A 16,959-nucleotide genomic window follows, 5' to 3' on the forward strand; every position below is an offset into this window, starting at 1 on the left:
GCTGTCTCTCTCTTCAGGTATATGAATGAGAAAAGTTTACAGAAAAGGTGGTATTTATACCAAGAGATTCGTCCACAAGTAAGCCAATTTAGGTCACCCCGCTGATAATCTTCCTTTAATCTTCTTAAGCGTTGGTTGAATGAACACTGCGTCGACGATGTCCGATGTCCAATTCCCTTTTGAGATGTTCATTACCTGCAGCAACTGCCGGTACAAGAGTCAAATGATGGAATCGGCCTTAATAAAAGAGAAGCAGGTAATGAACAGCTCAAAAGGGAATTGGACATCGGACATCGTCGACGCAGTGTTCATTCAACCAACGCTTAAGAAGATTAAAGGAAGATTATCAGCGGGTGACCTAAATGGCTTACTTGTGGACGAATCTCTTGGTATAAATACCACTTTTCTGTAAACTTTTCTCATTCATATACCTGAAGAGAGAGACAGCAGTCTCTGAAATATAGTACTTTTCTCTCTACATTTTGGTGTTTTTATGGGCTCCTTTTATTAGATATATATATATATATATATATTATATATATATATATTATATATATATATATGTATATAAAGGGTTTGTATTATTGAGACAACTCAACTGGCGGTGGGTACGAGTAGTTGGTTGTGATTACATTTTTAGGACTTTATTAATAGATTTTTTAGATTTTAATTCCATTAAATTAACATGGAGCACTGCTTTTACACTGAGTTTTTTTTTTTTTTTAAGGTGCGCTAGTACAATTTAAGAGCATGTGCAATTAGGTACAACGTTTTGGTAGGCTGTTCACGTGTATCATTAACTAAAGCGATTAGGCCAAAGCCATATTGGTCTGATTGATGTGTAAAAATACCTGACGAGCCAACTTTTGTTCTACGTCATGTTTTATATCTTGCTTGATTTCTTTATGGCCAGTGATTCAGTAAAGAAACAGTACTTGAAGACTCTCGTAAAAATCTAACTTTCGTATCAGAAGCACTGCATTAACTAGAAAGTATTTAAACGAAGATGCTACTGATAATAGCAATTTGTAACCAAATACTTTCATGGCTTGACTACTGCAACGTTATATACTACGGTCTTCCTAGGTATAAGAAAATTGCAAGGAGTAAAAATTAGCCTCCAAATTAAGGTTTACGTTACCGTAACAGAAAATCCCAGTCACTAATCGAGCTACGTAGGCTCCCAGTAAAAGCAGGAATAGAATACGAAACACTTAAGTCTTTAAAGCCCTAAAGTATGGTGAACCAATATCAGTCTTAGATTAAGTTTCTTTAGACATGTAAGTCTGGTGATTGAGATTTTGAACATTATGCACCAAGACTATAAAAACAAAATACCGCCTGAAGTGAAAAGCATAAAAGAAAGCAAATTTTATTCTGCAGGAGCTACAGTACATGTGAGAGAACACTAGATAGTTATGAAACAAGCAACTTATTTAGAAACGTGCAAGGGCCCGTCAGAGAGGGAAACAACTCTGTTGAGGACCGTTCTTAAAAACCAAACAAATAAGAATTTGCCAACTAAGATATCTGACTTAAGAGTGAAAGCAATTCTGTAGCAGGAGTATAGTTCAGCGTAGCAAAGGTGCGTTTGCACAGGCTTTGCTTCCGGATGAGTGATGACTAGTCTGGGTGAGTAAGATGCAAGCGATGCCTTCAGTGTGGGTGCCACTTCCTGTCCCTGGGTCCCTGGCAGACCCACCCCCATTATCCTCAACCCCCCTCCTCCCCCACCTTCCCCTGGCTATGAATGAAAGGGTGTGGTGCATTCAATATGGCTACTGGATTTGGAATTTCAAAAAGGGTTATATTGCATAGTTCCCAGGCACCATTGAAGGGAGATGTGTTCGAGGGAGTATATAAATGTACACGAGAATACTTTTGATTCCTTGGCACTCGAAAGGTTGGTACCTTGTCCAGTTTTAGTAGGATTGCAAATTGAGTGCCCGGCATTGGTGTGGGTCGCACATGGTTACCTAAATTACGTTAAACCTGATGCGGAAGTTTTTGAGGGTAGCAATTGAGTGAACTTAGTTTGTTTGCCCAAGAGTTGACTTTGATAAGGGTGTTGCTATTTCTTGCAATATATATACGATAATTGTGGATTTGATTTTAATTTTAAAAAGTTAGTCTGGTTTACTGTGTTGTTTCCTATAAAGAAATCACCCGTAGGGGGGGTAGTGCCGTCAGTGCACCTCATCCTGTGCAATGTAGGTTTTATAATTATATATATACATATACATACATATATACAACATACATACATAAGGTTCTTTGCAGCTTCCATTCGGTCCCTAGCTGTAACTACATCCATTCCTTTTACTGTACCTCCATTCATATTTCATCAATCTTACTGTCCACCCTCTTAACAATTGTTTCAGTGTAACTGCGAGGTTTTCCTCTTGTAACACTTTTGAAAACCTCCAGCTGTTACTTCAGTAAAAGCGCTGAATGGCCTTAGGTGCCCCAGTGCTTGGAATAATGCCAAAAATCTATATAGATAAAAAATCGAACCTGTGAAGAAAGCTATGTTTTGGCATATAGTCAGTCGTTTTGTTACTTAATCCCCATACCATTTCCTTTGAGAAGTTCTGGAATGAAGTTGGTGATCTTAGAGATTAGTTATACTTTAATTTCGTGAGCGATTCATTACTACTGATGGTACGCTGAAGGGTTCCCTCGGTCTTGACTTCATTGACAAGCAAGATGGCGTTTTCTATTTTCGTGGACTTGGGGGGGGTGGGGGGGTTGTGCCGTGAGTGCACCTCCTGCGGTGCACTGTAGATATTAGGTCTTTGCAGCGTCCTTTCGGCCTCTAGCTATGGCCCCTTTCATTACTTTACTCCCTTCATAGTCTTTTCCTCCTGTTACACATTTCAAACAATTTACTGTATTTCAGTTTGTGCTGAGTGACCTCGTATGTCACAGCGCTTGGCCTTGGCCTAATTTCTGTGCTCCATTATGTATGAGTGGACGCCGAAGTTGAAACCAGGTTGCAGTCACCCTTGCATGAGATTACGGAAGTTTACACCATATTTTATTCTATCTTGCAATGAATTCGCGTAGGCTGCTTGGAATTTCCTTGCCGAGTAGCGGTTCTTTGGTAGGCTTGTGGAATTGGTGGAAACACTGCATTTGCTGTTATTTTAAGAGAGAGGGCTGCGTATTAAGTACTGTATATCAGCTCAGTCCTTGTTAGTTTAGTGTTGGTAGGGCTTTACCGTATGTTTTATACGATCTGTAAAGTGAAGGTGAGGAGGAGAAATCCCCACATTCAGTACTATTATCAACGCAGAGTGGGGGAGTAGTACTCCGTGGTTATGTAACCCCAGTTGGTTGGCGCGGTCTCTTCCAAGGCCTTGCCTCTTCAGTTGCTACGCTGTGAAGGTTCTTGAGAGAAATCTCTCGTCGCTGTTAATGTTGGGGGATGGTTTTGCAGCGGTAGAAGTATCGGGGCTCATATATACTTAGTCAAATAGGATTTTTTTTCGTATCCTATTAAATGGCAGATATATATATTCTGGAATTAGGTTTCAGATTTATAGTGAACTGCATTTTTACCGAAAAAGGGTCTTGAAGATATATATATATATATATTATATATATATATATATATATATATATATATATATATATATTAAATTAGTAGGGGCGAGATGAAGGATAATTCTTTATTTCCGTTCTATATATATCTTTATTTAATTTTTATATATATTTATAATTATACATACTTACCTGCATACAAATTACTGCTCTTAAAGTGTACTTCACCTTCATTGAAGACTGCCAATGTCATATCAGTTTTCAGTCCGGTAATTTAACGGCGGGATTGTGCCTGTGGTTTGTGGTTACGGCGGCAAGTTAACGAGTTTGTTCGTGGAAGAGTTTGTGTGGGAGGTGGCACAAGCCGACATTATTACAAAGATGCTTTAGCCTTTTTTTTTAGAAGCCTGAATTGAAATTATTTAAATTTCTGGTTCCTTGTTCAAATCGTATTAAAGTAAAATATTGATTTGTAGAGGATTTCTAGTGGTTATGAAATGCCATTAGTAATGTATTAGGAATGTACAGAACTGCTAGACTATTTCAGTACGTGACAGGTGTTCTATATTTATGGCATTGCCTTTATCCTTGTAGGGATTTTGTGGTAGTGAACGAAAGGCCAATAAGTGGACCTAGTAGTTTAAATAACTACTTGGGTAGCTTATTTTATATTACGTATTAGCCATTGGGCTTAAATTTTGTAGTTGCCCCAAGCAAGTTTTTTCAGTTGTGTAAAGATCGTAAGAGAAACTTTAATTGTACCCTTTTAAAGTTTTCTTTGAAGATACTTGACAGAATTTTCATTTTGATAGGCAGTCCTTCTGTGCACAATAGAATCAACCTAGTTTAAACTGCCATTGTGCTCGTAAGCCTTCCAAATTCAAACCTTTGACTTTGTCAGTGGTCAAGAAGTACAAGGCATTGTTAGAACCCGAGTGTTTCTATCGGCTCGGCCCCTTGAAGGTAAGAGCCTACGTTGGGAAAGGCGGTGGGATGTTGGGGTCGGAGTGGTAACCCTGGAATGGCTGCGGTTCTATTATTCAACCTCTCTCTCTCTCTCTCTCTCTCTCTCTCTCTCTCTCTCTCTCTCTCTCTCTCTCTCTCTCTCTCTCATATAATTCCATGTTAGTGTATATTTCTTTAGTTGCCTCTAGTTTTTAGTAAATGGTTTTGAAAAGTGAGTTGGAGTTAAGCTGCCAGTCCTAGCGTGAATGTAAAGTTTTTGGAATTAGCTACTGGTTTTAGTAATTTATTGGTGTGGTTTTGTTGGCCAGGCATTTCACTTTTAAAGTCCCCATTGCTTACAGATTTATCTATTACCTACGTGGTTCCACTGATTTCTTGGAAATATAGTACTATCTTCTGAAAAGATTAAAAATTGTTGACTGTAATTGCCATAGTGTTTTGGAGGTATTTGGCTTCAATTATTATAATTAGTAACTATCTGGAAGGGAAACCCAAATAGCTGTAATTATTTTTCCGAGGCGTGGTTGGTATGGTATTAGCGTCCCACCTCGGTGGTCGCGGGTTCTATTCTCGGTCATTCCATTGAAGAGTGAGAGATGTGTGTTTCTGGTGATAGTTCACTCTCGACGTGGTTCGGAAGTCACGTAAAGCCGTTGGTCCCGTTGCTGAATAACCACTGGTTCCATGCAACGTAAAAGCACCACACAAACAAACAAAACAAGCGATAGTAAGTCATCAGGAAAAGCTATACCGTAGACAAGTTTGTGCAGTCTGGCTCTTTCTACGCTTATTCGTCAAAGGTCAGACTTCATTGTTGCTAATTTTACCAGTCTCGGTATGACCGAATCGTTCAGTATTAAACGTTTTCTATGTGAATGTTCAGGCTCTCTCTCTCTCTCTCTCTCTCTCTCTCTCTCTCTCTCTCTCTCTCTCTCTCTCTCTCTCTCTCTCCACTTGTTGCATTTTACTTAACATTAAAGCTTTTAAGTTCTTGCAGGCCAATTTTTTTATATGGTCCTTTGGTATGATGGTCATCGAAATTATTAATGCTGTGATAGTGTATTGTCTATTTTGAAGTAGATTATTATAGGAAAATTTTTTCCTTGAAAACAGGTCATATCTGGAGTCCCTTAGTATTTAATACCATACTTTGTGGAGTTCAGAGGTCATATTTTTTGGGAGGTACTAGCCTACCACCCCAATACGGCTTACTCAAAACTCAATATGGTGGCTGTGATACCGTCAGAATGCCCTAGAAATTGAAGGACCTTGGCTACCTCTACACAGGTTTTCCATTTACTAGAATTTTCTATATTGTGCATTAAAAAATCTCTTAATTTGGTTCTATCACCTCATAGGTCTACATTTTTATTTTTACTAGCAGTGGGTCTGTGCTTTAAAATATTAGGTATATAAGGTATTTATTTAGTAATTCTCTCTCTCTCTCTCTCTCTCTCTCTCTCTCTCTCTCTCTCTCTCTCTCTCTCTCTCTCTCTCTCTCTCTCTCTCTCTCTCTCTCTCTGATATTAGCTGACCGTTTCACTAATTTATTATTTTCTATTTCAGTGGTAACTTCGAAAACCACACCCACCGGAGATTAAAGTGAAGAGAAGCCACCGACTGACCATCAAGCCCCACACCACTCAAAACACAACAAAATGGGTCTCCGTCACTCCAAGAAATCCGTCGACATCCAGTCCAGCCCCAAGAAGAACGGCAGTGCCGCAGAGCCCGACGTCAAGGTGAAGGAGATCGGAGAAGACGCTGGCGGAGTCAAGGTGGAGGATGGAAAGACCATTGAACAAGTGGCAGAGAAGGCTGCTTCCCCCAACGGGGACGCCACGGCAGACCAGACGCAGCTAGAGGTAAATGGTTCATTCAACAGGTTTCGTTTGTACCAGGTTTTAAGTGTTCATTGTCTAGTACCCTTTTAGATTAGATTGTGTTAGGTCTTATGCATTGAAGGTATCATTTTCGAGTTACATAGACTGGATCAGGTAACGTGTGTGCACGAATATGAGTTTTGTGATGAGGCTTGTCTTGAATGAAGGAGTTTGATTTTTTCTAACTAACGAGAGGTTTTGAACGGCAGCTCGTGTTAGAGTTCGTATTCAGTGTTGATGATTCCAAAAGGACAACCTAAAATGTTCAAAATTGTCAAATTCAGAGTTAGACATATTGTGAAGGAAGGACCCTTTAGTTAAAGAAAGCCCTTACAGAGAGAAATGCAGGTGATGGTGGGTCCCATCCCAGTTTTATTTATTTTTTTTATAACCACTTCAGTAATTCCAAATGACCTACTAAGGAGTGTGGTGTATTTCAAATGACGAACCGAAGAATTTGGTTTGTTGTGAGTATTTAAACCCTCCATTATTTTGGGCTTGTTCTTCATTCGAGCAGTATTGCCAACTCCTGAAGAGGAAATAACATTTCTGGGCGTCGTAGTTCTTTATGTTAACCAAATATGCATGATTTTATGGGACCTTGCCGTATTGTGGCTATACTGCCAAACCACCTATTTTCCCACTAGATAGCTTTGCATTCTCTATCCACGCCCCATGTGCTTTACTGAGGGATACCTCGGGCTTCGACTGTCCTGTGGATTGCCAGGTAAACGCCCATGGAGGTCATTATTGTAGGTCAAAACTACTGCATTCCTTTTAGTTGCTGCAGTGTATTTTGTATATTTTACGTTAAAGAATAATCTCTACGGTTCTGCTTCAACACCGAGGAATTATAGAAACAGGTGTTTAATCCAAGTGAGGAATTCCCTTCAGGGGTCAGCGGGCTATGAAGCGAGATGCGGCCCTCGACTGTTCAGTTGGTGCATTTAACTGCTCATCCTAATTCCTCCTTCCCGTATGGTCGGTGTCTTGGTTCAGTCTGTGTAAGCAACTGATGAAATGGGTATCTGGTTTGGATTTCGGAAGTTTCACCGTGACAAGTTTGCCAAGAGGTATCTCATCCTCTCTGTTCATGAGTGAAGTAGTCTCTCTCTCTCTCTCTCTCTCTCTCTCTCTCTCTCTCTCTCTCTCTCTCTCTCTCTCTCTCTCTCTCCACTCCTTCAATGGAAGAGCAGCTCATTAACTGCTAGTCATGATTTTCCAGGTGTTAGCCGGTGCGACACCAGCTGATATTTGCACACGCTTTCCAGGTGTCTTCGTGATATAACTAGACTAAATTTAGACTTAACAGGCAGATTTATAACAAGCCCTCTTAAGTCGAACATGGTTTTGAAACTGGTCCGACTAGTGTAAATGGTTTGAATATCTCTCTCTCGCCTCTCTCTCTCTCTCTCTCTCTCTCTCTCTCTGGTACATTTATCACAATGAAGATCTGTCAGAGCTTGGCAACTGTGCCGTGTGTGAAGGGCTGCTCGGTATATTCTGACTCTGGTTGGGTGAGGATGATACTATTCACGGTTTGGATAGTAACAGGAGGGACTCCCAAAATAGTTAAAATTTGGACTATTTGTTGGATATATAGGCGCGAGGTTTTAAGAGAAATTAGGTAGTGTGTGTTATGTTTGGCCGTTCATTTCGAGTCTGGTAGATTTATTCTGTGGCGTGGTTGGTTATATTTTTCTTTTTTAATAATGATTGCCGTCTGATGTTGAGGTTAAATTTTAGTGGAATGTCGTTGTTAGTTGGAATATTCTCTTGCTGAATGAAATGTAATTTTCTGTTAATATGATTTTACTTGGGATTTTTGGGTCTAATGCTGTTGGCATTATAAAGTAAAGCGCATGAAAACTTTGATAGTATAGTCAACCTAATTCTTGCCAGATGTATTTTGATTATAATTTGGGTATTCAGTCCTCGGCGGTGGTTGTAATTGCCTATACATTTTAGCGTCAATAGGTGGAAAATCTCAAGTTGAGTGTGTTGAATTGCGAACGTGCAGAAAGTCACTCCCTTCGGGCCAGTGCCATTTGTTGACTCATTCCTTCCACCTGAGTGAGGACCCCCCTCCCTCCCCCCTCTCCCTTAATCCTCTGACTCTCCTGGTTCTCGGGAGAGGACAGTTGACTCATTGAGGGGTTGGATGAAGGGAGCGGGATTGAACTTTGATGATTGGTGTATTGCTCAACTATAAAGGTCCGTCATTTTGTGGGAGTAAGATTGTGGATTTTAACAATTAACAGATATATCGTCCTGTATGAAGGTGAAGTTGGCGGGAGTAGGGTTGAAGGTAGCTGTGTACCGCTTCGTGCTCTCCACGTCGTCTGGAAGTCTGTGACCTTGAATGGGCGTCGCTGGCTATCCTTGGGCTTTGGGTTTTTGTGCTCGCTTGCTGACTACTACCGGGCTGGTTGGTACTATACTATATTTTCCACTTATTGCCTACCGTCAAGTTTAAAAATAGAGGGATCGTGTCAGGATCGATGTCCCCAGTCACTGATGGTTTCACAATTTGGGAACTCTGGCTACAATTTTTTTTTTATAGGTATTCTGTCTGCCCCAACGAATTTTTTTTTTTTTTTTTTTGGTTGATGGAGTCTGAAGTAATGAATTGTTAACCTGATAGCATTAGAATAAAATTATGGGTTTTGTCAAATTAAAAAAAATTTAATGTTTTCAAATTATGCTAGTGTTTTGATGCTGGTATTTCCGAGTAAGAGAAGGGGTGGATGGGGAACGAGTTAACCAATAAACAAGGCTCATAATTCGGTTCCTGGTAACTTCACGTTCACCCACCCTACTAGTCACACCAGCCACTTAGAGCTGTTAATGTTAAGGTCGATTGTGTCATGGGGATAAGACTAGTTGGAAAGCAGGGTTCCCATTTCCTTCCACTTGTCCAGAGCTCTTGGTACCTTAGGGGGTGAAGGACCGTCTTTGTGTCCCGTTACTCACTGTCGTCTTTGCTTTCATCAAATAGGGTCCCCCCCAAAAAAAAAAAAAAAAAAAAAAAATTAGGATCAACGGAAATTCTCTCTCTCTCTCTCTCTCTCTCTCTCTCTCTCTCTCTCTCTCTCTCTCGTCTCTCTCTCTCTCTCTCTCTCTCTCTCTCTCTCTCTCTCTCTCTCTCTCTCTCTCACCTGGTAATTGCTGAAATTAGTTGGTCTTCGGATGGCGTTGATTGACATAAATTTAATGATGAAGGCAGCTGCATTGTTTTTGGATTTGAATGTTTATAATCATTAGAACAAAAGTTCAAGTTTGTTGAAGTGATCCACTGCACAAACTTTGCTAATATGTATTTAGTAAGATATTACGCCCGGGACCAGTTGTGATAGAATACGAGAACGTACAGTGGATGTCATACTTAAATGTCCCTCTTCAGATCATACGTATTTGGGAAATGTAGAAAACTGGTATGTCACTAAGTTAAAATGAAAATGCTACCTTATAGGAATAATAAAAAAAGTAGATGGGTGCATTAACGGTTAGTTTGAAGAGGCTTTGTTAGTCCACTTGACATTCCACACACTGTCGGTGGTTTGGGAAGGCTTGCGGGCTCGCTCTTTCTCGTTCTCATACTCCGTTGATTTTAAAGGTGAATTCAGTCCAGCATAATTTAAAAGAAAGGAAGAGAAAAATGAACAAAGCAATATATGTTGACTGTGATCAAGTTTTCGAAACTGGACAAAACAAATGAGAAATGAGTGGCACGATCTGTGGTAAAGGTTTTGTAGTTGTGGCCTTATAATCGTCCCTTATGTCGGTCCCTCCTCTTTAGTTGTACGTCATCACAACTGAGCCGAGGGAGTGACTGGTGAATTCTGATGTTTATCAGCAGCGTTTGACTTTTGCACCAAATATAATACAGTACATATGCTCTTGCCATGTTCCTAAAGATGTTGACAGCAAAGTTGTCAACTGGCGTGGCAAGATATGATTAGAACAAGATGCGTTTGGTTTTGATAGGTTGAAGATTATAAGTAAAAAGATTTTAAGTGCTATTGGCCGACTTGTTGCATATTACTTTGGCAGGTACAATGTCATCTCAGTTCTATAAATGGGGGTACCTGTGGATTGAGTGTATACTAGGTCTGCCATTGCCCTGCACTTGTTTTGACAAACGCGAAAGGTGATGGCTAGTTCCGAATTTAGGATATTAGTTTTTTACTTCACAGAATACAGTGCGTCAGTACAGAGTACATGATTTGAATTTTCCTTTCGCGAGTGGTTTTCATATTTTGTGAAATATTGCTGGTGACTTTTAATGAAAAGAGAGCGTATTTTAAGCAAGTTAGGCAGCTGTTCGTGGGTAATTCTTGTAGCGTGTATGTAAACACGACTGAGGATCAAGCTTGATTTACTAAATCCAGTAGTATTTGTGGCTGAGGACAGAAGAAATATAAAACTACTTCAGTTAAGTAGGTTTACTTCCAGGGAAGGCTTTTTCATTTTGGTTAAAACGCCCGGTCCAAGGAACTGATATTTTACAGGTTTGAAAGCTGGCAGACCTCTGCAGACCAGTTGTATAAAATTAACCTTGACCTTATTTTTGGTCTGAGACTTTATATTTGGCCAGCTAAATTCACAAAAAAGGTGAAGCACTAATTCCATTGGATGCTTTTATTAATACAAATGTAAATGGCAGCAAACAAAATATTGGACAAGGGCGTTTGAGTTCATTATCGCCAACTGACCTTGCACGTGCTACATTTGGCGCGTAGCCAAAGAAAGCTTATATAACCTGCAAGAAAAAAAGTAATTTAGAGATAAAACAGAAGACCGGCCGGTGAGTGCTACCGGTGTTTTTAGTCTGGTTCTGTTCGCGCCTAGAAAAACTGGTACTCCTTGAGAAACTTCTGTTGGGAGTGGTAGGTACAGGGCATGAGTTGTATTATATATTTCATTACGAAGTAAAGATTAATGGTGGATATAGACCTCCGGTAGATATATTGCTTAATTTCAGTTGAAGTTCCTGTGAATGAGAAAAATTTTGCGTGAAGTACGAAAGTTAAGCGTAATGGAAAGTTCTTGAAACCTTGTCAGTAAAGTTTATAAGGTTATGCCATTTCTTCTAATCTAAGTATATTAGATGCACATTTCTATAATGAAAATATGATCTTTCAAAGGATCCTGACTCACGTCGATTGAGACCATGTGGCCACGTGACCGGTTATTTGAAGAGGATGAATTGCAACTATCTTTGCTGCCATCCTTGAATTCTTAGTGTCTGGAAGTACGATGTCGTGGCAGGAAGTATGGATTTTTTTTTTATGCGGATTCATTGTTTACTAAGAGTTTGGTTACAGCAGGAAATTGAAATGTTAGATCTCGATTAGGCAGTAAGTGCAATGCTTTAGTTGTATACTTTGATCATCTTAGGGATAAATATTTCGCATTTCTTTCCCCCATTGAATGACAGGATTAAATATTCAAATTGTCTACAAAAATTCTCGTTTTCCATAGTGAGTGGTAACACTCCGGCATTAGTCTATTACTCGTGAGGTTAGATAAGGAAATGGTGCTGGTGTTAGGTTATTGGAAAAAGGTGCTCTTGTTTTGACACGACATTGTGACCATGAAAGGTGCCTGTTGTTTTGACGTCCATAATTAACTTTAAAGCTGCCATTGTCTCCACTAGACACATTAAAAAGAATGGGGTGAAGGGGAAAAGTATTTTTTCCTTGGGTCTAAGGGCGTTAAGGGTATATCGCCCAGCTTGAGCTTATCGAAGCTCCCGGGTCTCAGTAGCAGATTCTCTCTCTCTCTCTCTCTCTCTCTCTCTCTCTCTCTCTCTCTCTCTCTCTCTCTCTCTCTCCCCGAGCACGAGTTGAAACTTTCGGAAGTTTAGTAGTAGTGATGTGTGTTAGGTGGAGTATTGTATGCAGAATTTAATTCCTTACTGAAATTGATCTATGATCACGAAGAAAATTTTATGGGTCGTTCGCGATCACAACTGTTGAGATATTTATATAATATATATATATATATATATATATATATATATATATATATATATATATATATATATATATATTATATATATATATATATTAAACGCACTAGCGACTTTAATTACTGTAAAGCAAGAGTAACTTTAATGGTAAGGCTTGATGTAGCTGTTGTTAAATATTTAAATAGTCAATTTCAGTCACTAGTAGCAGTCTTTTTCTTCAGTAAACTATTCAAAAACATGAGCAGACCACACTCCCATAAGAATCCCCTGCACTTGAATAGTGCATGTTTGTTTGCTCTTACTGTGCTTTCAGTAACCCATTATTAATTTTTTTTTCTTGGTAATAGTGTTATCAGCAGCACTTTTCATTAGTTTTGGCGTTAAGTCGGGTCATGTGATAAGCAGGTGTGAAGTATTTTTGAGTGGTGTAATCTGATAGGGTGGGTTGCCTGGGAGATATTGGAAATGCCGTGTAAACTTACTTCCGCGGTTTGGTATGTGTACGTGTGATTTAGGCGAAGCATTGTGACAAAAACTCTTATCATTCTAGACCACGTTCATATCACGGATGGTATGTATGCCCGTCAGACAGCTTTGTTGAATTTAACTTGGGCATAGCTTATGGTTGGTATACTAGCGAAAGTTTGTATTGTTATGGGAGAAAGAAAAAAACTCTTTGAGCGTGTCCTAACCTATATTACTCATTACTTGAGGGCCGTATAATTGCAGTTGTACTCTCCACCCCCCATCCTCTTCCAACTAGAAAACTTTTATGACCTCCTGCAGTGAGAAGCACCTGGGTCCCCTCGTTTATTGATTGGCCAAAAAACCTCATGCAACAATCTCCCATTCGCCCGAGAGGACCCTTCCCCCCCCCCCCCCCCCTCTGCAGGTCTGGCACTAGCACCCTCCCTTTCCCCAAACCAATATCACCTTCCCGCTCCAGGTGTACTTAACCCTCCTCCCTCTCCCCCGTTATTAACGTCATGTACGTGGCACTGGTGACACGTCGCTTCATGGCAACTGGGTGGCACCTATCACTCTCTTCGTTTTCGTATTGCGCGCGCGCTTTTTTCTCCAGGTCAACAGCTGAAGACTCGTAATTTCGCTATTATCACTCGGTTGCTTGATGCAATAAACTAATTCGCCTGTTGGCCTTTCCCTTTTCTCCCATGGCCGCTATAGTGGCTGTATATTACATAAGCAGACCCGTACTAACCTTGTTGCTAAGGAAGGAGTGGTTGGGAGACACCCCACACTCGAAGCGCGCGCGAACGCACGTCCGTTATCTGCAACAGGAACGTTACGACCTGATAGTGAGGGAAGACTGTAATTCCCAGAACGCAGGCAAGGAAGGTTGAGCTACAGGGTCACGAAGATTTTATCAAGACTGCTTTGGCACTCAAGGTCTCTGCAGACATGATAATCTTGTGGACATCATTGTTGTCATCACGCCATATTTCCAGCGATGAAAGTTTTTTAAGTTTAAACGTTGAAAGTCTTAACTTTTTGGGTTTTTTGTGGCTATTAGGTACTAGGGGAAGGAGTTCCCTTTAAGACGAACATAAGTTTTTGCATCGCTAATAATTTTGAGCTTTTGAATAAATTTAATTTTCGGATCATCTACGTTGCAAGACTCGGCATACAATTACCGTGTGTCAGCTCGAAAATAGGAAGCGATTGTTGCTTGCAAGCAAGGGGATTACTGTCACTTAAGAGTATAGTGGAAGATTTAGTAGTTTCCTAGAGCTAACTAGACCTAAGTCTGTTTCAGAATGTATCGAGTACAGGTTTATGACGTGTACCCACATTCCATTAAGTTTGAAAGGATTTCTCTCTCTCTCTCTCTCTCTCTCTCTCTCTCTCTCTCTCTCTCTCTCAAGTAGTATCTTGAAGCCGGTTTTCCTTTAGTGACCAAGACCCAAGGTGTGGCATTTGAACCACGTGGGCCGGATGTACTTCTGCGGAGACATCCTTTCTTCATGCCTTCTCTTATTTCGTTTTTTTCTAACGTGTTTTGAGCATTCCTTTAACAATTCAAACTTCATTTTTAAAGAATGTGTAGTGGTGTAGTTTCTGTATTTTCCTTTTACCTGTGCATTTTCACATTCCCCTGGGATCTGAGATTGTCTAGACTCATTTAATCGCCTAGGCACCTTGCCAACCCAGGTGATTGGATTGGAAGTGTAAGTAGGTTGGGCAGGGACATTGGGACATGCTATTGCAGGCCTTCCATTTTGCATTTTTGCAGCGAAAATCTTAGTAATGAATGGCACCTTAAAGTTTCGTGGAATTGACCGTTACTAGTCTTGTGACTAGGAATCCTATATCTGGAACTGGAATCAACGTTGGCGTATATATTAGATGAAAAAGAACTTTTGTTGAATTGTTCTTGGTCTGTGGTTTACTTTATAGTTAAATTAGTAAATTTGTTTTTCAATTAAGTTGGAAGATTCCAGGGATATTAGCTTTAATTAATGAAATCAAACTGTTGATATATGGCCAATTAGTGGCTTGCAGATGGCCCTGTCAGCTGGGATGGAGAAGTCAATGCTGCATTAGTCATTATTTTTGCAGGTGGTGTATTAAAGGTATTAAACACCAGCAGGTGCCTTTGTTCAGTACGGTTTTGTGGGCAGGGATTTGTAATATCTTGAAATGTTTTTTTTTCTTTTTTCCTCCATAACCTAGTTTTTATTTCACTGCATTTATTTTCTGTTGGATAGGAATGGGATTTCTCTCTCTCTCTCTCTCTCTCTCTCTCTCTCTCTCTCTCTCTCTCTCTCTCTCTCTCTCTCTCTCTCTCTCTCTCTGGAGATGGTGAAGAAGCTATTTTGGGCTGTAATTGATAATTACCGTTCCTTCCGGTACAGTAGATAGTTTATTGAGGCAACTTCATCAACTTTACCAATGAGCAGATGTTAGGCATAAGTTTTGTCCGTTGTAAGATTGAAGCGAATTACTTCTCAAGTTTTTAAGTTTGGAGAATTTAAACATGAATTTTCTGTAACTTTTCTGCTGAAAATTAACTAAGAACATTGAGTCAAGATTTTAAGATCCTCCCAAACTTGCCCATATATATATATATATGTATATGTGTGTATATATATTAATATATTTTAAATAATTAAAAAAATATATATATATATATATAATACTGTATAAATATATATATATTAGATATATTATGATGTACATATATATATATATATAGATCTATATAGATTATATATATATAGATATATATATATATCTAAATATAGAGATATAAAAAAAAAAAAAAAAAAAAAAAAAAAAAAAAAAGAAAAAAAAAAGGAAAAAAAAGATACTATATAGATATTAGAGATGTTCTTATAGATAGATATAGATTATTATATAAGATATAGAATATATAATATATATTATATAATTATATATATAATAGATAGAAGAATATAAAGATATATATAGATATATAGAGTAGTTCTATATATATATATATTTATATATTTATATATATATGTGTATGTATATATATGTATATGTAAGTTGAACGGCGGAAGTTTTTTTTTTTTTTTTTTTTTTTGTGGGGGGGGTGGAGGTCGTTGTTGATTACTGGCTCTTGGTATTTTCAAGATGGTGCATTTTTGCGAAAATGTAGCTTTGAGTGTAGGGTGTGGTGTGTAAGTATTTTTCATAATGAGTGAAAATGAGTGAGGAGATAATTTGGCTGCTGGAAATGTCAGTACGTTACCTCAACCAGTCTATTCTTATGAAATAAAAAGGTTTTTGAAAATCATTGGCACAAGTTGGTTTATTTGATGTCTTAGGATTCAATGTAATGCATGTTAGAATCATGAAGGTTGACCAGGTAAGAATTTTATATTTTAAGTGTAAGCTTGAATACCAATTTTCCCCCGTGGTTTTTTAATGTTTATGCATTATTAGGTTTAGATAAGTGTAGATGTTAAGCCTATTGAAAAATCATATGCTTGCTTCCCCTTGTTTTAAGTGTAATCGTGACTAGACCAGGTACAACGTTGTCTGAACAAAAAAATGGGTATAAGTTATAAGAAAAACAGCATGCTCACGTGATACTTTTAATACACAGGTACAAGGTAGACAGTACAATATTCAGGTACAATGTGATTGACGTGTTTGTCGACTCCACACTAAAACAGGTGTATTCATTTTAAATCTTAAGATTGCATCATAAAATAGCGGCTGGGCATTATAAAGAAAAAGCATGGTGTAGCAAAAGTTGACATCGTGGTGTACAGCCTAATCAGAAAAGTGTATTTCTAATCTGGAACATAAGCATGGTACTAAGAAAAATTTCCATTGCTGTAGTGTTCGACCAAAATTTATCATCGGCCATTGTTACAGAAGATCTTGATAAAAATTTTCAAGGCGATGTTGCCTACCACTATCTACTCTTCTTTGACAAACAAACAAAAAACACAACCACTCATGAGATGGGGCATGAACTCCTCCTAAGTCTACTTCTCCTCCGAGCAGATTCTGGTGAGTCTTAGAAAATCTTCAAATCCTTTCTTTGGCTGTGAGGCTTGCTGTATTATTGTCCTTTCTTCCTACAGGCTATGAAAACAAACC

At 38.9% G+C, this 16,959-nt stretch overlaps 1 protein-coding gene across 4 annotated transcripts in view; it reads left to right on the forward strand.

Moving 5' to 3' along the window:
- The window catches only part of LOC135206256 (cell surface glycoprotein 1-like), a 133,020-nt gene that overhangs the window by 43,312 nt on the left and 72,749 nt on the right, over positions 1–16,959 (forward strand). For all 4 annotated transcript variants that reach the window (XM_064237657.1, XM_064237656.1, XM_064237659.1 and 1 more), the window contains exon 2: positions 6,076–6,374. In XM_064237657.1, the coding sequence (XP_064093727.1) occupies positions 6,168–6,374 (207 nt within the window). In that variant the 5' untranslated portion in view covers positions 6,076–6,167. The remainder of the gene's footprint in view (positions 1–6,075; positions 6,375–16,959) is intronic.

Source organism: Macrobrachium nipponense, chromosome 29 (genome assembly GCF_015104395.2).
Source record: "Macrobrachium nipponense isolate FS-2020 chromosome 29, ASM1510439v2, whole genome shotgun sequence".
Taxonomy (NCBI): Eukaryota; Metazoa; Arthropoda; class Malacostraca; order Decapoda; family Palaemonidae; genus Macrobrachium; species Macrobrachium nipponense.